This window comes from Poecilia formosa, unplaced genomic scaffold, assembly GCF_000485575.1.
Source record: "Poecilia formosa unplaced genomic scaffold, Poecilia_formosa-5.1.2 Scaffold135, whole genome shotgun sequence".
Classification (NCBI taxonomy): domain Eukaryota; kingdom Metazoa; phylum Chordata; class Actinopteri; order Cyprinodontiformes; family Poeciliidae; genus Poecilia; species Poecilia formosa.
In genome coordinates, this window is record NW_006800074.1 from 725,011 (window position 1) to 746,005 (window position 20,995).

Genomic DNA, 20,995 nt, shown 5'->3' on the forward strand with positions numbered 1-20,995 from the left:
TTACTTATTATTATGGACTCTTAGCTTTATTTTTTGTTAGCAAAAAGTTATAATTTAAACACGCAAGCATTAAGAAATCACTAAACTCACTAGTGTAAGCAGTGTTTTAAAATGACCCTGCTCATTATCTTAATCTTTTTAATCTTTTGGAAAGAGAGAAAGAGAGAGAGAGAGAGAGAGAGAGAGAGAGAGAGAGAGAGGCCAATTTCAAAGTGTCACATTATAAAGACAATTTTATTTTAAGTTATGTTTGATATATACAGCATTTTTATAACAATTGAAAGTAACATTACTGTGCAATAAAAACCTTACTGTACAATAAAATCACACTATATGCCTGAGTTGCATACATAATACCGGCCCTTTAAGCAGCTTTTGAACCTTCTGAGTGGCAGATCATTCATATAATGTCCTTAATTCCTTTCTTAACTATAATTTTAAATAAAAACATTTTTAAAAAAATCAGTAAATACACTGATTTTATATTTTCCTCATAATACAGTTTATGCTTTCCCCCCCAAATTATACAAATTAATTTGTCATATTCTTTATTATTTCAAGCCTTTCAGTCAGTAACGGCAGCATAACAAACAAAAAGAAATGAGTCTGGTTGTGCTAACTTCATACACAACTTCAGTAAGTACAAGCTGAAAAATACTTTTAAGTGTTGTTATAAGTGTTACATGGTGTGGTTGCTTACCGCTGCACAACTGATAGCGATGCTGCTAATGTTAATTGGCTGTAGCAGATCATTTAGCTTGAGATAAGTGACCTGGGGCTGTAATTAAACCTGGTTTGGCCGCCGCTCCTCTCAGCCTGGGATCACCTCCACATGCAAACAGTGGTGGGTGTAGCCTGTCAGGCTAGTTAGAGAGAGAAGTTCAGCGTTCAGTTTCCTCATTAAGAGTTTAGCTAAAGGAGTGATGCTTCAGCTTAGCTTCGCGCTCAGGATACAAAACTTCACCGACAACTTGGCTTACTTTCGGCTTTATCGTTTTCTGCTCCCCGATGACTTCCTTTATCTCAGCCTGGATTTGGAGTGAGAGATTCTGGCTTCCCGAAAATGTGTCGTGGGCAGACCTGGAGCGCCCGCCAGCTGGAGTGGAGTACCCCCGACTGCAGCATATGCTCTGCCATGCCTTTCCTCTGGCTGTCGGGGTTTTACTGTTTAGGCTGCTGTTTGAAAGGTGAGCTCCTCTGCTTGTTTTACAGCTCTAGTAGTTGTTTTCTTTTTTTTTTTAGTTACACTTTTTCTTCGTCCGCTACTATGCTACAGCTCCGCGGATAGTGCTTGCATAGAAACTGTGATTCATGCGGACTAAAATAAAACAAAATGGAAACGGAAGCCGCAAAAAAGTTGCTGCTTTCAGGAATGTGAACACATGAGTCATTTTTTCTGAACAGTGAAAAAGCTCTTTGTGGGCACGTCTTCTTCTCCATTTCAGATGAGTTACTTAAGTTGTTTTTGAGGAAAAACTCAGTTGAACAACTGCGGGATTAGTAAACATCCTTTTCGACATTAGCATTCCTGTGAGATGATGAAACAAAAAAAAAGATTTCATTGGGCTCAGATGTTGCCGAGACCCTGCTCTGCCGAAAACAAACGACCAAAGGTTGTGAGACGTTTTAAGTGCAGTTTATTTTGGGATCCACATCCAGATTGCAATTGTTAAGAATTTTGTTGATTTGAGAAATGTTAATATTTTGATCAGGAGTAGCTCCAGCAAAACGGCCATTACTTGTTGAACAGAAGTGATTAGCTTTAAAACATGTTTCTGTTTTGACAGAAACATGAAAATTATAGACAACTGTCTTGCCAACTTAACATCACTTCATACTGTACTGTGATTACAATCAACTGGTTTGTATGCTATGGATTTTGAATTTGAATCTATTTTTGGCAACTGGATTGATCTGAGTGGAGTTTTGATTGTGTATCAACACTATTGAATACTAATACTGGATTTCAATGGCATGGAAAATTGTGCTGCGTTAGTTTACATCGCCTTTGTACATAAACGTAACTGTAGTGTGCAAAATTTGATCCCCAATGTTGCCATGGATTTCTTATGAATGCGTCAAAAAATCTGCAGCTGGAGCTTCACAGTGTTCATACCTTTCATTTTCACAGACGCTGCGTAAATATTACAGCAACTATCAAATTTTAACATTACTTAAATTTATGTAGCCTATCATAAATGCTAAATTCAGAGCAAAACGTGACATGTTCTGTCCTGAATTGGCAGAACACCGTGAATACCTAAGCCTGGATCTCAAAACACTGTTCAAACCGTGTGTGCAACAAAAGCGAAACACATACCTAAAAGATATGACGAGGCTTGATTTTTTTTCCACAAGATACATTTCCATTTTTTCCATGCTTACAGGATCTGGTTTTTTTTATGGTACACAATACAGAAAGCAGTTGGCAGCCTGTTTAGTTCCTTCCCAAAGGCATTTTTGTAAACCTGTTCTGTGTAAATTAAAGTTTTATTGGAACCTCTAGGAATCTTGCTAATCCGCTGCATGATTCATAGACGCCTAGGGCTAGCTCTGACTGGATGAGCAAATTTAAAACAACATTTGTGCAAGATCACAAAACTGGAGGCGGAATACCGTTTGGCACAAAAGGCAATTAGCTATAATCTGCGTCATTCCTTGACAAATCCAGCATTTGATGGTCAATTAAAAATCATGTAGTACAACTGTAAAAGTCTCATTGAATCACCTCTTTAGAAAGTAGCCTGCTATTCCGGAATAGCAGGCCGTTGCCATGCTGAGATGTCATGGTGCCTCTGAGTTTCATTCAGAGCAATGGCCAGCTCAGCCAGAGGATCCTGTGACAAGCGTTAGCGTTTTGGCCGGACTCGTCCCTCCCAAACTAGTTTCCCATTCTCCCATGACAGACCGACACACTCTGCTCAGGCTACTAGGTGCTACATTCTCCAGGCTTTTTAGCACATCCCTGTGTCTCCCTTTTTATAGCCTTTATTCTGCTCTCTGTCGTTGACAAATGCAGTCATTCCTTTCTAACATGTCATTATGGGCAAACTGTAATGTAAATTACCATGGCATCAAATGTCTCTCTCCGGTTGAATGTCTCTTTAATACCAAACGTGTGTGTGTGTGTGTGTGTTTGTGTGTGTGTGTGTGTGTGTGTGTGTCCCCACCCTCTGGTTTTTGCCCCTCTGTCTGTGTGTACACAGGCTGGTGGCCAGACCCTGTGCCCGCATACTTCAGATTCAGGCAGGAGCGCCCCGGCGAGTTCAGCCCAACGCTGTCCTGGAGAGGCTCTATCAGTCCAACACGGTACATAAGGGTTGTGTTTGTTCTGTAGCCTCTGTAAACTCTGCAGCACAGTGTTATTGCAGCGGTACACACCACCACAGGCCTAATGACATGCTCAGTAAACACCTCTTGTCGTATGAAATACCATTGTGGTTTTACAAGCAGATGCAGTACTTTGAAGGTAAAGTCCCACTAATGCTGTCCTCCTTAGTGTCCAGACACAAGACAACTGGAGGGACTCTCCAAGCAGCTGGACTGGGAGGAGCGGAAAATACAGAGATGGTTTCGTATCCGCCGGAACCAGGACAGGCCCACCACGCAGAAGAAGTTCTGTGAGAGCATGTAAGTCTCAAGAAGGACGGCAGAGTTGACGGCTCAGAAATATAAAGCATTTTCTCAGAAACCTATAGTTTATATGGAATCATTGCACACAATATTTTACTCCTTGTGTAATGAATCTCTTAAGAAAAATTTCAATTTCTCTTTCTGAGATGACTGGGAAGATCAATTGCACTTTTACGCAATATTCACATTTTTTTTTAAATGTGCTACTGTAAAACTTCCCTAGATTTTTGACACAGCTGAAATTGACCACACCGATGACGCTGCTTGTCTGCCTCAGTTAAACGCTGCATCACTCTTACCGTCACATGACCTAGCAAATGCCACAAGACCAAAACTCCTCTCTCTCTCTCTCTCTCTTCTTCTGAAACGCAAACGGCAACAAGATGGAAATAAACAATTAATTGTCGGCCCAGTTCTGCTCCTCAGACCGACGTGTTAAAAAAGTAGCAGCAGAGTCAGCTTTTTGTTGTACAAGAAAACTTGTTTCTACAGGGCTGTTGCTGTGGAGAACCCTCTTCTTCTGAACAGCCAGCACTTTGTCTTCTGCTAAAACATTTCACAAGGTTATAGCGTACAATCGGCCTTCTTGACAAATCTTCCTTGCACAATTCTTGCAGAGATTCTGGTTCCCCTCTTATGCTCTTCAACATTTCTGTGTTTATTTGACACAAGTTAGGTTTTTGAACCACTGCCCAGCTGAAAGACGCGGTAATAATTACCTATTTTCAGTTTGCTGGCAGACGCGACCATTATTTTGATTCAGACTGCCGTGCTCTGAAAAGACTCCCATCATCCTATCCTTCATGAACAGGCGCCTGGGGCTTTTGAGAGAGAAATGATGCCACAACATCTTAGACCCAACGACGTGCTTAGAGTGGGCAGGAAGTGTTTTCGGTTTGTTTCACGCCAGACCTGTTTGGAGGGTTAGTTTCAGTTCCCTTAGAAATAAGGGAAATCCACATTTACAACAATATGAAACAGGATGTCTTTTAATATTTCATATTAAAATATTGTCTTCTCAAATATCATTCAAGATCTCCATAAATAGTTGTGCTGGCACCTGGAGCCCCTGGTGGGGAGAATCAAGACTTTTTGTAATGATACTTTTTCACTTTTAATTGAGTTTTTTTCTCTCAACATGATGGGTTCAAACTCAAATATTTCAAATTATTTAACAATTGGCAGAATTGGAGATATTTTGGTAGCAATGTGCTTGAAAATCTTGTCACAGTGTAATGATAACCCATCAGGACCTTTAATGCCATTTTAGAAATGTCTAGTAATCGCCTGCTAAAGGTAGGAAGTTTTACATATTTTGTTACAGCATTGTTTCCATTTTTGTCACTGCAGGTGGAGATTCACCTTTTACCTGGTGATTTTTATCTACGCCATTTGTCATTTGTGGGTGGTAAGTTGAGCTACGCCAAAGCGTTCATGCAGTTTGAACCTTTTCATATTTTGTCATGTCACAAACACAAACGTCTGTGTATTTTACTTGCATTATATACATGAGACTCCAACACAAAGTGTTTATACTTGTATGCAGGCCCCAAAATTAAATAATTTCAATTGTACCAAACTCTTGGCAAGGAGAACATTATAAGACACAGCCAACACACCCATCATAAGTTTGAAAAAACTCCAGATTTCCACAATTCAGGTGGAAGAATCTGTGAACAGAACAAATATAGAGCTCTGTAGATATTACACAAGAACCCAGAAATCTGTTTTACTTTAAGGGGTAAAAGCAAAGTTGGTTCTGGCCCATGAAATTTCATATGTCACAAGAAACCTAAGAGCAGAACTGAAGAAATGTTGATAAAAGGACATGTCTGCATTAACCACAGCTGTGTGACCAATCAGAAAATAGTTGGATGCCACCAAACCAGCACTAAGAGAAAAGCCCAGGTGGAGAGATTAAATTTTTCGGTTCTGTCGGAGTGTGTAATGGTTTTTAGTCGTGCACTCCACACATCATGGAGAAGCACAGACGGTCTTTACCACAAATTTTGTAGTAAGCACAGCAAACGTGGGTAAAAGGTGCGCTAGTAAAGGACAAAATTTAACATTTTAGCTTGCATGCAACAGGCGATGAGGAAGTACTGTCACAAAAGGGAAAACATTTACTGTAGGAAGAATCTGGGAATATGCTGTACTTTGTGTTTACTTTGTGTTGGAAAAAGACATTTGGTTACGCTTTGTCTTAATTAAATTTTCTGAAGAGATTTGTATAATCCTGATTTGTTTGTTTCCTCCTTGTCATTTAACTTTGCTCCCATTTACTGTCTCTGCTAGTCACCCTGGATGTGGGATACCAGACAGTGTTGGCACAACTACCCTTTTCAGGTTAGCAGTTCTATTTTACTGCTAATTGCATAAGTGTCACATTTTGTGCACTTCTTTCCACATTAGTATGGCTGCATATTTATCAAAGGTGTGTTTGCTTCTTCCCCTCCTCAAAGCCTCTAAGTCCTGGACAATACAATTACTATGTTGCTGAGCTGGCTTTCTATTGGTCTCTGATGGTGTCCCAGTTCACAGATGTTAAACGTAAGGTGAGTCAACAACCAACACTATTGTGCTCCCGTCATCACTCGTATTGTAACTAAAGGTGTTTGTTCCTAGAGGCCTTATTTTAGTTTGTTTTGTGTACTATGCTTCTTACTTTTAAACCATTTGTATATGTGTCAAAGTATCAAATGTTGCCAGCATAAAATCATTGATCTTGACTCTTGTAGAAATAATAATAATAAAAAATGTTAAATGCAAAATATAATGGTAAATTAGATTCATCCATATATACTCATATGGAGTATATGAGTATACTCATATATTCATGAAATATTTTGTCAGGCAATTGATTTATCTGGTTGTGATCAGCAATTACAGATGAAGCTGTGTCCTTCTTGCACGCACATTCCAAGAAAATGTGCCTCTTTAGTCTCTTACTAAACAAAAGTTGCCTACAGATATAATTAAAAAAGTTATTTAGCCACTTTTGGTATTTTGATTTGTTTTTCTATGTCTCGTTTTAAATTCTTGAGAACCCTTTATAGTTTACTTTTTTCTGAAAGATGTCATTGTGACTCTTCCTTTTGTTGACTTCTATTATATTGCTTTGAAAACATCACTTCTGTTGTTCCTTAAATTTGCAGCATGTAACTTTTATAAAAAATATATATATTTTTACATATTTGTTGAAACTGTGATGGCACACGGTGACATTATGGCATGAGACAGATAATCTGTGGAAAAATAAAAATAAAAAAGTCATTCTCCTCTGCCTTCTGCCCGTGCTCCCAGAGCTAACTAGAAACAACCAATCAGAGCTAAGATGGGTCTTAGCATTGTTAATCACAAGCTCTTGTGGTGCTGCTCATTCCCCCAGTCCAACCCTTGTTGTGAATGCTCAGGCTAGTTAGCATGATGGTGGATAGATGGGTTTTCCTGTAATGGTAAGTTGTTTCTCTGCCATTAACAAATTGTATACACATGGCCCACAGATGACATCATTGAAACCTTCTTCCTGATTCTTTTTGTTTGTTTGTTTGTTTGCTTTTGGTCGGGTGCAGCTCATTTCTTTAGAACGCGGAAGGAAGAGGCAGAGATTGATCTTTTCACAGATAAGCTGCCTCATAACATAGTGTTATGACATGATGACAAGTTCAACAAATGTGTAAAAACATTCTTCATAAAGGTTACGACAGTTTTAAATATCTCAGGAGTTAGATTTTATCTTCAACTATATCAGAAAATGTGTATCTTTACTTGGGTAGATTGGCTTCACATGAAGGTATCGGCCAATCTCCCAAAACTAAGGAATTCTGTGCCAATAAGTCAGCTGGCCGGTAAATCGGTGGACATTTTATGAAACAGTTTCTGTATTTTTGGATCATTATCCTGTTGAAAGTCCAAGTGAAGAGCCACTTTAGGTTTTGTTAAAGAGTTCTGGATGCCATACCCTTTAGAAGAAAAATATTACAGAACCTCCACTATAGTTAATTGAGCATGAGGGGATTTTCCATATACCCACCCTGTATTTTATGCCAAATCCTGCTGAAGTGTTACTGAAAAGATCTTTCTTAATCTTATCAGGCAAAAGTACACAGTTGGAGTTAAAGTCCCTGTGCATGATACTCATGTTTACGTTTGTGATAATGGGTCAGACAAGGCTCCCCCCCTCCCCCCGCTTGTATCACTCAAACAAACTTGTGCCTTCTCACAAAGGGTTATTGGTTGAGTTGAACTTTAGCCAGGACCCAAGTGAATTAAATTAGGTAATTAGGTGAATGACTTGTTGCACTTTTATAGTGCAACAAGTCATTCATTCATTTATGCACATATTCTCACATGCATATCAGATGGGCTGTGTTAATTTGGAGGATTTTTGTGTACATAACCAAAATACAACTATTTGAAAAGCCAACTGAAACCATGTCAAGTGCAACAACTTCACATTGAACCATGTTTCCTGCTTTCTTTGTTTTGGTGTTAATCAGTAACTGTTGCATCACCTCAGAAACACCTGATGTAGATGTAATGATCTGGATATTTTATGGCATGCATGAAGGTCTTCTTAGAGATTGCGCTAGAAACTTTTTTTTTTTTTGCTAGGAAGTCTTTTTTTAAAAAAAAAGAACATTTCAGAAAAACTTTTATGTAGATGGGGCCTGAAAAACTTGATTACATAGATCTACCAATAGTGTCTTTGGTTATTTGTATAAAAGAAAGTGGTGTCAATAGGGCACCGAATCGAACTCTGACCTAGTGGCCCACATTCTGCAACATTAAGCCCTGGTTATCGGCATAATTTATGCAGTTGTGAAATACTTTATTTAGGCATAAACAGCTGCAGGGGTTGCCTGCAGATGAGATGATTCATTGTTACATATATTGTAGACTTAATTTTGTGGATTAAACGATCTGTGATGTAAAAGCTGTTACCAGCCTCTCTTTAGGTCTCTGCAAATCTCCAACGTCCTTTTTTTAAACTTGAAAAATGAAGATGACTCCAAGAATAAGATGGGCACAAACATAATTCCCTGTCCTAAAAATGGGAAAAAAAAAAAAAAAAAAAAAAAAATAGTACATAGTTGGAGAGAACCTTTTTTTTTCCTGGATAAAAAAATCTTTTGAACAGTTAAAACAAGATGTTAAATCATTTCTATTGAGTGCAACTCCTTGCACAACCCCCAGAAGGGACTGCAGCATCAGAGAGAACAAGTCAAACGTGTTTTATGAAAAACGTCCTCTGAAAACAGATCTAGAACTTTATGGGAGAATGGTTGAAATATGAAAACTGTACAAGCTTCCCAACACCCTCGTCATAACACTGTCGTAAAGTTTAATAGTGGAACTAGTACTGGCGATCGCCAATACCAGCAAACCACAACAACAAATCTGATTTGACTTTTATTTATTTAACAGCTTTATTTTCCTTTGGATTTAATAGACTTAGTTTTATAAGCATTAACACAGCTTAACCCAGCATTTCATCACAATACCTACTGATTTACTGATTTATCGCTCTGTTCTTATTTGTCCCGTCTCATTGTGACGATGGCAGGATTTCATGATCATGCTTGTCCACCACCTGGCCACCATATTCCTCATCACCATCTCCTATGGCAACAACATGCTAAGAGCTGGCACTCTGGTGATGTGTGTGCACGATGCTTCGGACATCTTCCTCGAGGTAAATGGATCCATCATCAGCTGAAACATGACTTTAGCTGTTGACTCAAAATCGAGGAATTTGATTCATCATTTCTGAGAGCTTGCTCGTCTTGTTTCTCAAAGGCAGCCAAGTTGGCCAACTATGCCAAGTACCAGAGGCTATGCGACAGCTTGTTTGTGGTGTTCAGCATAAGCTTTTTTCTCACTCGACTCGTCATTTTTCCTTTCTGGTGAGAGTTTATCAATGCACTTTAAAATAAAAAGCCATTTTCTTTTCTTTTATTTAATTAAATGCATTATTTGGTTGGTTTTGCTTGTAGGATTGTTTACAGTGTGCTGTTTGAGAGCTGGCAGATCATTGGGCCATATCAGGCCTGGTGGCTGATAAACGGGTTACTGCTGGTCCTGCAGACTCTCCACATCATCTGGTTCTACCTCATCGCTCGCATTGCTGTCAAAGCCATCTTCAAGGGAAAGGTTTGTTTACATCCTAACGCAGCAGCTGCACTAAATTCAAAAAGTATTTATGCTTTTTTTTTGTGCATTTTAATGTGTCAGGTTAGCACAAAGTAGTGATTGTGAGTAAAATAAATATGATTCATGGTTTTGCTCAATTTCTGGTTGGCCTTTTTCCTTCCTGGGCTTCTTTTGGTGCTCTTCTTATCAGTTTAGGTTGACAAATTTTTGAACATTTTTGTAATACTTCCTCTATTTTCAGATGAATTTACACTAATATGAAATTGCATAAAGTTGAAGTCCATTTAATTAGATGATGCAGAATTATATTTATGGATATGAGAGTTAAAGGCTGATTAAGCATACACCCCACACCATTTTTCAGAAAAAAAAAAAAAGTATATTATTTGACGTCAAGCGCATACATTTGTTGCTTGAATGTGAAAAATGTGAGGGCGTGAAGGCTTTAGCTAAACTGTAGCACGGATGCAAACCTCTCATGCTTGTTTAAACAATGCGTCTTGTTACTGCCATCTCCAGGTGTCGAAAGACGATCGCAGTGACATAGAGAGCAGCACAGATGAGGACATTTCCGCCAATGGCAGTAAAAACTGTCAAACCTCCAAACTGAGGGACAGCAACCACACCGGTGTCCTTAATGGAGAAACTCATGACCACTGAGGGGATCGATACTTTATTCCAATCATATTTTCTTTTAGTTATACAGGCAAGAATCGCTCTACACCTTATTACGATGAACTTTTAATTATTTTTCCTACAAATAGTTCTAAGATGTTAAACTCCAAGGTGAGTGCACAGCCTTGGACACTTGAAATGTTTACGTCTACTGTTTTTCTCACAAGTACACGAGAACTATATGAGAACTGCAGCAACCGGGGAGCTGCTTACAATGCTTTATGCTTGTAAATAGATTTTCTTGTTGACAACGATGACTGCTGTGAAACAAATCACTGCTTCCAAAGTATTTGTTGTATGATAGTGACATATGCTTCTGTGCTTTTTGATTTAAATTGTCAAACATCCCAAAGTTTTCTTGATAAAAGTGCAATAAGTGCAGTGATTGTAGTGCTGGATCTTTCCTTTAATGAATGGCAGTTTCATCTGCCTCAAGTTATTAAATGTTCTTCATTTAAAAGGTGACACTTAAATGGATCATTTGCTGAAGTAGTTTGCATAAAGCAAAACCAACACATCCCCTAAGTACACGCTTTTTACTTTTAGAATGTACTTCAACGTATAGTGTGCTGGTCCTGCTTACGTAACCGCATAATCTTGGGTCTACAGGACAAAAAAATGAAAAAAAAAAACCCCAAAAAAACTCTGTAAGGGGCCAGATACTTTCTGAGTGTTGTAAATGGATGGCATTTGTGTCTGAGTGTCGCTTGAGGTTTTTGGGTGTAATCCTCTCCTCAGTATCTAATGTTATGACATGTATCCAACATTTGAAGAGCATCTTCGCTGAAGTCATTGTACTTCAGGCTGAAAGAGGAGAGAATAAATGAAGTTAGATTTTGATAACATGCAAAACACATATCGAGTTTGCCTAGAGTTCATGATTCAAGTGAGGCCCAACGTACTTTAACTCCTTCATGTTTTGTTTTTCTTTCATGACTTGGACAATCGCAGGGACGGCAGCGTCAGTGAGAGAGTTGTTTCTCAGCTCCAGGAGTTTCAGGGTATGACTAGCTCTGAGAGCAGCACACAGGTCTTCAACACAGGCATCTGTCAATTTGGTCATTTCCACGCTGTGTTAAAGAGAAAGCAAGTAGATTCATAGAATAGTGCACTGCAAGTGGGTTTTGGGGAGGAAAAAAAAAAAAAACAAGAGCATTTTGTTTTCTCCTCATTAGCTCACCTCAGTTCCTCCAACAAGCAGTTTGGATGTGCAAGAGCATCCCAGAGATATTTAACGCCTTGGTCTCCCACTTTGTTGATGGCTAAAAGTAGAGATTTGATTTGACATGTCCCATTTTTAAGAACTGATCCCAGTTCCTCAAAGACTGCTGTGGTTAAGTCGCATCGTGTCAAGCTGCAGAAACGGTCAGAGGACAACAACAGGGCTGGTTAGTGAATATTTACAAACATTATCCTTTTAAAGAAATTACATATTTCATGTTCCTCAAGGTTTGACATGAAATGAGACAAGTTTCTTGTTTTTGGTTGGGTAAGCTTACCAAAATTACTTATTTTTGTTAAGTGGCAAAGCAATTAAATTGATAATTATTTTCTTCAAAATTTACATGTGGAAATGTTTTACTGCAACTTCTCAAACACCAATTTCTTGTATAACAAAGAAAACAGTTAAGGTATCAGGAAGAGTATATCTGTACCTAAAAAAAAAAAAAGAAAAGAAAACTAAAGACTGAGTTAAAATAAATAATTAGCAATGAGCTTACTTCAGGATTTCTATGGGGCAACTGGGTGATTTGAGGCCATGGCAAAGCAGCAGCGCCCCCTCCTGTCCCAAACTATTCAATGACAGATCGAGTTCTGACAGAGAGCAGTGTTCAGACATGAAGACCTCCTTCAAACTGGAGCAGCACGCACCTGTCAAACCGTTGTCAAACAGTCTACAAAACAGATTAAAAACGTATCACTTTTACAAAACCAAATTACCCCAGATTACCGAAATTAAACGGAGCCGATCTTGGTTTTATGACCTTAAAACGGATTCATACCCGAGGCTCTGCAGTTTACAAAGTGGCTGTCGGAGGGCTTTGCATAAGGCTTCAACTCCACTGTCACCAGCCATGTTCCCCTTGAAGTCAATTTTTGTCAACTGCGATTGACCAGAACACAAAGCCGATGCAAAAGCCTCCATGGACGCTGCAGTCAAATTACAGCTTTGAATCCTGTTGACAAGAAAAGTTGATTATTTGACAGAGTGGACATGTTGAAATATAAATCTGTACTATTTCAGAACTTACTGGAGCTCCTGTAGTCTGCAGTTTGGACTGTGCATTGCTTCGCACAGCTTTGCGAAGCCCTGATCGCCGATTGGATTAAACATCATTTGTAAAATTTGGAGATGGGAGGCTCCCGAGGTTAGCAGGAAGGCCAGGTTGTCACAACAGGCCGCAGTCAGACCACAGACATTAAGACTTCAAATATCAAAACACAACAACTCTAGTTATGTTCTGTCTTTTCTTTTGAACAATATCTACAGTGTTATAGAAGCATATTTGCCCACTTACAAATTTGTTTTCTTTATTTATTTTTTTTTATTTTATTTTTTTTTTACTGTTTAGTCGCAGTTGAAGGTTTTGGATCAAACAAATTTCAATATCAATAGAAAGCTGGGTAAAAACGAACACTTTTTAAAATTACGATATCAGTTTTTAAAGAGAAAAAAGATATTGAAAACAACCTGGCTGTTTTCTTTAAGAAAAGCAATTGTCCAGTCACACTAGAGGGTTTAATGAACTGCAGGTTTAGAGTCATGTCAAAACATTTTAATCAAATTTCTGCTTAAATTTTGACTAGGCTGCTGAAAAATCTTCCCTTTGTACTTTATACTTGATTCAGAGCAAAAAGCAGGAACATTGTCCTGCTGCATCACCCAAGTGAAGAAGAGCGCCCCCTTCAGTCAGTCAAACAGTTTGATTGTTGTACTTTTTTCCCCTTTTCTAAAATGCTCAGAATGTTGTAAAATTTAAACACCATCAATATGTGTTTTGGCAACTTGACATGGAGTTTAAGTCAAACAATTGATTGAGAATCTAATTTATGTTAATGTATGTGACAAAAAAGTGAAAAAAAAATTGATGGGAATATTTTATCAGAATTGCATCATCAGCAACAAAAAAAAAATTTTAAAAAAAGATTTGTCTTACTTTAGTCCATGTAGCTTGGCCTCTCTTAATCCCGCACAGAGAATGTCCAACTTTTCATCTCCGAGGTTGGAATGGGAAAGCTCCAGCTCTGTGGTGACACCCATGCTGACAGCTGAAGCCAGCAGAGGGATGGAGTCTTTATGAATGGAGCAGTTTGACAAGCTGCAGGAGACGGCATTGCATTTCATATATATGGTGCTGTACACACTGAATGATATATGTTTATCTTTTAAGAGCACTTCCCACTTACATCACAGTATGTGACAAACTCACAGACGGAGCCAAGACCTCCATCATCTCTCTTAATATTGCTGTTCTGGACATGCTCAACTTTTCCCTTTCACCCAGACATGTGATCACATAATTCAGAGCTGCACAGTCCTGGAGGCTCAGGTTTTCATGAAAGATGCACGGGTGTGCAGGAGGGTTGAGGATTTCCTTTACCAAACTCTCGTTCTGGGCTTGATGCAGCAAATGGAAACATCTGTAGTGTTCAGATTTGTTGTATTTCTTCAGTGTTTTCTCTGATCTGCTTTTAAACCAGCTTTTAAAACATTTAATCTGATCAGAACTAAACTTTCCCAGTAAGTCTTCCAGCAATCTGTACTGGACCGGCTCAGAGAGCCCCGACATAAAGAAATCTAGAAACTTTGAACAACCTTTGTGATTATCCAGCATCTTCTCCGCATCTCCGTGTGTCGACGGGTCCAAAAAGAAAGCCACGGCCAAGACGAACTCCTGCATCAGTTTGGAGTGGAAGGAGAGCTCTCCTTCACCGTGAACTCTCAAGAAACCATCCACAGAGGTAAGACTCTGTTCAAAACCAAAGGAATCAATGGCATGTTTGGAACAGCTTGAATGTTGGTAGTGGAGGCAGTGAGATGCCATTCTGCCAAGAGCCAACACTAACCCTCTGCTGTGTTCTTTGTTCAGTGAGAGAGACTGAATCAAGTGGACCAAAATATCCACAAATAGCTGAGACAAAGTCTCAGAAAGTTTGGTACATGAATCAATAAGCCGCTTGTAAATAGAGCAGACTGTCCAACAAAACCTGGGAGAAGCACAGAAATCATAAATGCCCAGAGTTCTTTCCATGTGCAGAAATGCTTCACTAGCTGCAGTGGGGTCAGGGAAGAAGTTGTTAAAGTAAACCTCTCTTTGCGGTTTCTGAAACCCCAACACATCCATCCGAATCCCGCCGAGGAACTTCACGCCATCTGTGGGCCTGGTTGCAACAAGAAAGGCGGCTCCTTTCAGCAGGGATCCGTGAAGCAGACTGGCCAATAAGCAGGACACAGAGACCAGATGGTAAGGGTCAGAGGTCAGGGTGTGGGATGAGGGGTCCAGGCTGTGCTTAAACTCATCCAGACCATCAAATACAAACAACACGCCATCAGGCTCCTCTGTAACCAGACGTGTGAAGTTTGGGGGCATTTGAAGCTGGCCTTGTTGGATCAAAGTTTCCAAAGAAAGTTCATCTGTAGAAGATCCTATTTTACTAAACTGGAAGTTGAAAACATGAGAAAAGTTTTGAAGGCATTCTCCATTAGCCCAATCGACAACAAGCTTGAACAAAGCGGTGGTTTTACCAGAACCTTCTGGACCAACCACTACAACAGTTCTGGTCTCACCACAGAGAACAGTTCGGATGGCGTCATCTAGGAAACCCAGGTTATCATCCTGAGCGTCGACGGTGACAGGTACGTACTTCCGGCTGTTAATGACGCTGGCAGGAGACTGACCACCGAGAATCGTTGAGGTGTTTTCTGTCTTCAGGATGCGAGTCAGAATATCAACTTTATCCATTCTGATAGACATCCAGAAATAATAACAGCTAACACACAATGAACGCAGCTTGAGGGAACAGCTAACACCCTTTTTGCTTGCATGCAAAAATAAAAGTTCATGCGTGATTATTTGGTTTTTCTATACCTCGAAAAACTGTCCATGAACGTGTTTACAAGAGTTGTACTCTGCGGAGGAAACGTAGTAAACTTCGAGGGACAGTTGTTGGGGAAATTATCCTAGCCCAAGCCACATTTTCAGATTCATAGCAGGCCATCATCATAAAACGGAAAACCAGGAAATGTCGGAGGGCAATTTTACCCGGCACGCTGTCTTACAGGCAATATGAGACTCTTCCTTCTTTTAGTTACTGGTGGGTAGAGCCTTGTACACCACGCTGCAGCAAACAGAAAGGGGCGGGGACGGACCACTGGCAGTCTTCAAGTACACCTCACCTTTCTCTGTGTGGCAGGAAGAAGCCTGCAGGCCACACTTGGATGAAATTACAGTACAGGAATTGTATTCATAGCTGTATTAATCCACAAAGGGGCGCTGTTTACACATTACCTTCTGCAATGATGACCCAGAAGTTCATTGGATTTTCCTGCTAGGAGTTCCAAAACCATCTGTTTGACATTTCCTTTTTCTGCCATAAAACAAGTTTGTTGTCATTCTTCTTTTTGATATAGAACTAAAGTACAATTTTAGGCCATTTTGGCAGTAGCCTGTCATCTACTGCTGGCGACAATGTTCTTATCTCCTATTAGTGTTTTCTTTATTAAATAACAAAATCTTCTTTTTAATACGTATCTTAGTAGACTTGGGAAACACTCCTCCATGGTCCAGATGACATCATGGTGGCCTATGTCTGTGTGCTTGTTAGTGCTGATTCAAAGAAGAATGGGAGAAAAATGGGCTGACTAGAACAGACGAATCAACAAGAAGGGAATCTAAATTTAAAAGCTGCTTTTATTCACTGTAACGTTCATTGTGTCTTTATTTGTCATTGAAAACGTGTATAAAGCTTTGTCTTTATTTTTGGCTCTCTGTATCTACAGTACAAACCAGAACCAAGTTCATCCAGCACAATTTTTAGTTTTCTCGGGATTTCAAGGGAGGAAATGCCAAGAGACCAACTGGCTTATTAAAAATTTATTAGTTTGACTAAATTGTGTTTAATGTGTTGAACAAATTGGAACTCTAAAATGTGCTGAGGTGATGTTGCATCAGATAAATCAAAATTTGACAGATGGAGAATAATTACAAGTTCTATGTAAAGTCCAGCAACTCCGTGTTCTTAGTTTGCTTGTTTCCATTTCTTGTCAACGCTTCATAGCAAACACCGAAAGAAGGTCAAAACAAAACTACTGAGGAGTTTCTCAACTGTTCCAGATGTTGAAAACCAATCCATCTGACTAAGAGAGAGAAAGAGACAAATGAATCCCAATTTTGTTCAGAGAACGTAAACATTCACTGACCTGGCTGCAGATACTCTTGTCCTGCCCTGATTGACACTGTTTTCTGGTGTCAGAACCTGCAGAAGCCCAAACGCCTTCCTCTTCTGAATTCTTCTAGTTTTTCTACCAGACTATCCTTAAAGCTTTCTCAGACATGAAGAACCTAGATTATAGGTGAGAAGCTACAAGAGATATTGATAGACACACTTTGATAAAGTGAAATCTTCAATCTTTAACCTTTGATCTTTAACTCAGAACAAAATCAGCCTTTAACTAGATAGAGCTACATTTCAATAATTGCTTCTAAAAAGACTGAAGTGGTAAGTATGGTCATTGTGAGATTCAGATTGTATTTCTGTTTCTAGGATTTAACAAAAATAATAATAAAAAAAAAATAATAATGATAATAATAAAACTTTTGCAGAAGAGAATGGATTATTTTTCTTTCATGTGAAAAAGCATGTTTTCAACTAAATCATAAAAATGGATGTAGAAAATATTAATACTTCATTCTGTTTGTAAACGCAATTAAACTGTTCAAATAAAAATGAAGTTATAACAAAACTACATTTGTTAAAACCATATTTAAAAACTTTTTGGGGTTCTTTAACAGTTACAAAGAGGGACATGTTTTTAGAAAGATAAAATAAAGAAATATTAAATCACTGGGGATTTATCACAATTATATGCACTTCACTTTAATTCCCTTTCATACTTTACTCTGCAATTAATTTTTGCTCTGTGCCTCGTCATCTGCTACAGCATCCGAAAGATTTTGCTCATGACTGTACAATAATTTACATTTATATGAGTAAGTATGGAAAAAGTTTCACGTGTCAGTCTGCAAAAACCCAAAAGTTTTGAGTCAACTCAAGAACAATGCAAGACGTAAACTTACTAGTAAGCAGGACTTCTTAGCCCTGAGGCTGCTGTTACTAATGAACAATAATATCTCAGCTGCTGTTGTCATGGAAACGTCCAAATTATACAACCATGTAAATTTTTTATTTATTTTTATTTTTACCGTTTAAGTTTTGTATCCAGCTTTAACGTGCCAAACTGTTGCCTGAAGTTATGCTGACCTTTTTGCAGATATTAGTGAGAAACAGGACATCCTAGCTGTGGTTAACATGATAAATCTTTTTTAGAATGGATTTTAAAAATTTTATTATTCTTTTAATAAAGTTTTATTCCTCTATGACCATTTTTTTAAACTTGTAGAATACATCAAATTAACAAAATTACCTCACATTTGAACTAATACGGTAGCTTAACTGATGTAATTAAAGGACTTTTGACCGTTTACACAATTCCTACTCATAGATTAAGATAAATAAGAATAAAATGTGTGCATATTGTTACACAGTTTTTGCTGGTGAAATGTTGACAGTGCTCTGGAGTTGTGTGAAAGTGGACGAGAATTAGCAAAACATTTTTGTCTGAATGCTCTGATGCTTCTGGATAAATTTGCATGTTGAGGACAGATTCCAATTAAAGAGTGGACACTTGACATCATCCCCCTGGTATCTGTCTGCATAAATAACACTTTATAACAGAGGATTGTAACTGGCTGAAAGCTGTGCAATTGAGGAAACAGATAGCTGCAATACATCTGCACTGCACACGCCTCACATTTTGCTTGTGCTGGTTACCAGAAGCATCTTGAACTTCATTTATAAGGCAGTGTAAAAAATAAAGAGTAACACACTTAATTTGCTGTAGAATTCTATATATTTTACATAAGTATAAATAAAACACAAATCAGTCAGTCAAGAGTTTTATTTGATGCAAGCGAGGCAGTTTTCATTAGTTCTGGACTCAGGTGTGTCATGTGCCACACTGACAAGGACGTGTTGCCTCACAGAGGCAACATTGCTGAAGCCAGTAATTATAATCCTATGTAAATTAGTCATAAATATTCTAATGAAAATAATAAACCGTAACATAACTCAAGAAATAATTAGATTTAGATTAGCATATCCCGTCGTCCTAAATCTGTATTTACAGCAAAGTTTAAAGATATTGAGAATAATTACGCACAAGCGCTCCAAAGAAGAATTTCAGACTGATGCTATGCGTTAATGTTATAAACTGTGTGCCAAAGAAAAATGGCTCAAACGGTTAAATAATTAAAATAAGTTTCATTTTTTCATATTTCATATTGATCACGTAGTTTATTGGTTGATAACAAAGCAGAACAGCCGTTTCTTTCCCTACTCTCCTTCCTCCATCTCCTCCTCTGGTGCAAACCTTTTCCCCGGGTGTTGTCTCTTCTCCTCGGCGTGACTTTTTTTTATGTTTTCCAGAAAGTCGAGCAGCAGACTGGTCTTACTGCAGCTGTCAGAGTCCAAAACGTCACACGGACTGCTGGTGCTTAATTCCGGACTGGAGTTATCCCAAAAGCGTTTTCCTGGGTGCTGACGCTTCTCCAGCTCGGTCATATCTTCCTCTCCGTCCTCAGTCCAGTCCGCCTCACCGTCCTCATCTTCGAAAAGACGCTTACCGGGATGCTGGCGCTTGCTGTGCAGCACCAGATAGCGCTTGCCCGGATGCTGGCGCTTGGAAAGTTCGCTGAGCACCACGACGGGGCTGTCGGGAATGTGTCCCGTGGTGGAGCGCTTCCCTGGATGCTGCCTCTTCTGGAACTCCGTGAACGAATGCATTTCGTCTTCGCGCTTGCCGGGGTGCTGTCTCTTTTGCATATCCCAGAACTGTTCGTCGTCGACCACCTCCCTTCTGCCCGGATGCTGCCGCTTCTCCAGGTCCTCGAAGTATCTCTTGCCGGGATGCTGTCTTTTTGTCACCCATTGTGGTTGTGATAAAATCCCATCTGGACAAAAAGTGTTGAGGACTTGTTTAGTATTGATCTAATACCGACTGAGTCTATTCTAGCATAGACAAACTGCAGCGAGATGGATTTTACAGTTGGCGTGCGCCGTGCGTAAATTACGCACAAGACAGCATCTTACGGTCCATATTTCCTCAGCTCTATTCCTGAGAGCTGAGGAATAGAGCTCTCAGGAATAGAGCTCTATTCCTGAGAGCTCTAATTCTCTTTAGAAATAGAGAATGCAAAAACATTTTGTAATTATTCATGATTTTACGTTTGAGGGGAAAAGTAGTTCCCAGTTCCCAGGAGGCTTAGGTAACAGGAAATAATATGTAATGCTTGATTTAAACAAGTAAATACACATAAAAAAAAACAACAAAAAAAAACAGCATGACCGTATGATGCTGCAGAGTCAACTTTTTTCTTTTTTTTTTTTTTGTTGCCGAAAAATATACCCAAACCATGAGCTTCACGCACCATTTTTACCGTCTCCATCCTGCAGCTTTTTGAGAATAGACCGTAAGAGGAGGCTCTGTGCTCTCTGTAGCATGAGGTTGTCTATGGTGGTACTTCGGTCCATCTCATCCTCAGCAGGGAGACCCTGTCCATCACACACTGCCAAATTGCAGATCACAAAAGATGCCAGGACTAGAAGGCTTGCCGACTTCATGGCTTTATTTTTTTTCCACCCTCTACTAGAAAAAAAAAGATTCCACACAAAGTCAAAGTTTTATTACAAATCATGCTTAATTCATGAAGTCAATAAAAGATTAATGATGCACGAGTTGCATTGTTTGCTTCTGGACTTTCAGAAACAAACAAAGCTCATTTACAAGTGCGAGACGCACAGTAAACCTGATGTATCCAGGTAAGGTGACCCATAATCTCAAATCTAGGATTTTGAAAAGCGCCAGACTCACATGAAAAGTATCCAAATTCTCCTCGTCCCCACCCCGAGGCACCGCTGGCAGCGTTGCTAATGGTTTTTCCCCGCTTCTTGGAGCTCTCGGTGACCCTTTAGGCCAGATCTTGGAGGTATATGAGCTGACAACTTCTTCGGCTCTGCTTTTATACTTCCCGGTCACTGTCGTCACACAATCCCAGGAGTAATTTTTCAGGATCTCTCGTCCCCACTGATGTCACCAAGTCGTGCGCAACTGGGTTTGGTGAATGATCGCCCCTACAAGGACTGCTTCCCAGTTTAGATTTCGCGAAACAAAGATAAACCTTGCACTTAGGGAGGATGGGTTATTGTGGGATTACTTTTTTTTTTTTTTAAGAATTTAAGTTTTTACTTATTGATT

The 20,995-nt window shown here is 39.2% G+C and overlaps 3 protein-coding genes across 4 annotated transcripts; 1 reads left to right on the top strand and 2 right to left on the bottom strand.

The window, feature by feature from the left end:
- Window positions 1-761: 761 nt before the first annotated feature.
- On the top strand, window positions 762-10,843 carry LOC103145066 (ceramide synthase 5-like). The gene is made up of 10 exons (XM_007562324.2): window positions 762-1,187; window positions 3,207-3,309; window positions 3,500-3,630; window positions 4,984-5,041; window positions 5,929-5,979; window positions 6,096-6,188; window positions 9,200-9,328; window positions 9,433-9,539; window positions 9,630-9,786; window positions 10,306-10,843. The coding sequence occupies exons 1-10, from the start codon at window positions 1,009-1,011 to the stop codon at window positions 10,444-10,446; spliced, it is 1,149 nt and encodes a 382-aa protein (XP_007562386.1). The 5' UTR covers window positions 762-1,008; the 3' UTR covers window positions 10,447-10,843.
- On the bottom strand, window positions 10,444-15,868 carry LOC103145065 (NACHT, LRR and PYD domains-containing protein 12). The gene is made up of 8 exons (XM_007562322.2): window positions 13,870-15,868; window positions 13,620-13,781; window positions 12,714-12,887; window positions 12,465-12,638; window positions 12,183-12,356; window positions 11,642-11,815; window positions 11,364-11,531; window positions 10,444-11,265 (listed from the first exon to the last, which is right to left on the bottom strand). Exons 1-8 carry the CDS (start codon window positions 15,435-15,437, stop codon window positions 11,196-11,198), a joined length of 2,664 nt encoding a protein of 887 aa, XP_007562384.1. The 5' UTR covers window positions 15,438-15,868; the 3' UTR covers window positions 10,444-11,195.
- Window positions 15,869-18,625: 2,757 nt separating this feature from the next.
- trh (thyrotropin-releasing hormone) lies at window positions 18,626-20,743 on the bottom strand. 2 transcript variants are annotated; one of them, XM_016676477.1, is made up of 3 exons: window positions 20,612-20,743; window positions 20,169-20,383; window positions 18,626-19,691 (listed from the first exon to the last, which is right to left on the bottom strand). In XM_016676477.1, the coding sequence occupies exons 2-3, from the start codon at window positions 20,359-20,361 to the stop codon at window positions 19,075-19,077; spliced, it is 810 nt and encodes a 269-aa protein (XP_016531963.1). In that variant the 5' UTR covers window positions 20,362-20,383; window positions 20,612-20,743; the 3' UTR covers window positions 18,626-19,074. The 2 variants fall into 2 exon arrangements, with proteins under 2 accessions (XP_016531963.1, XP_007562387.1); XM_007562325.2 differs by having other exon boundaries at window positions 20,169-20,386.
- Window positions 20,744-20,995: the final 252 nt, after the last annotated feature.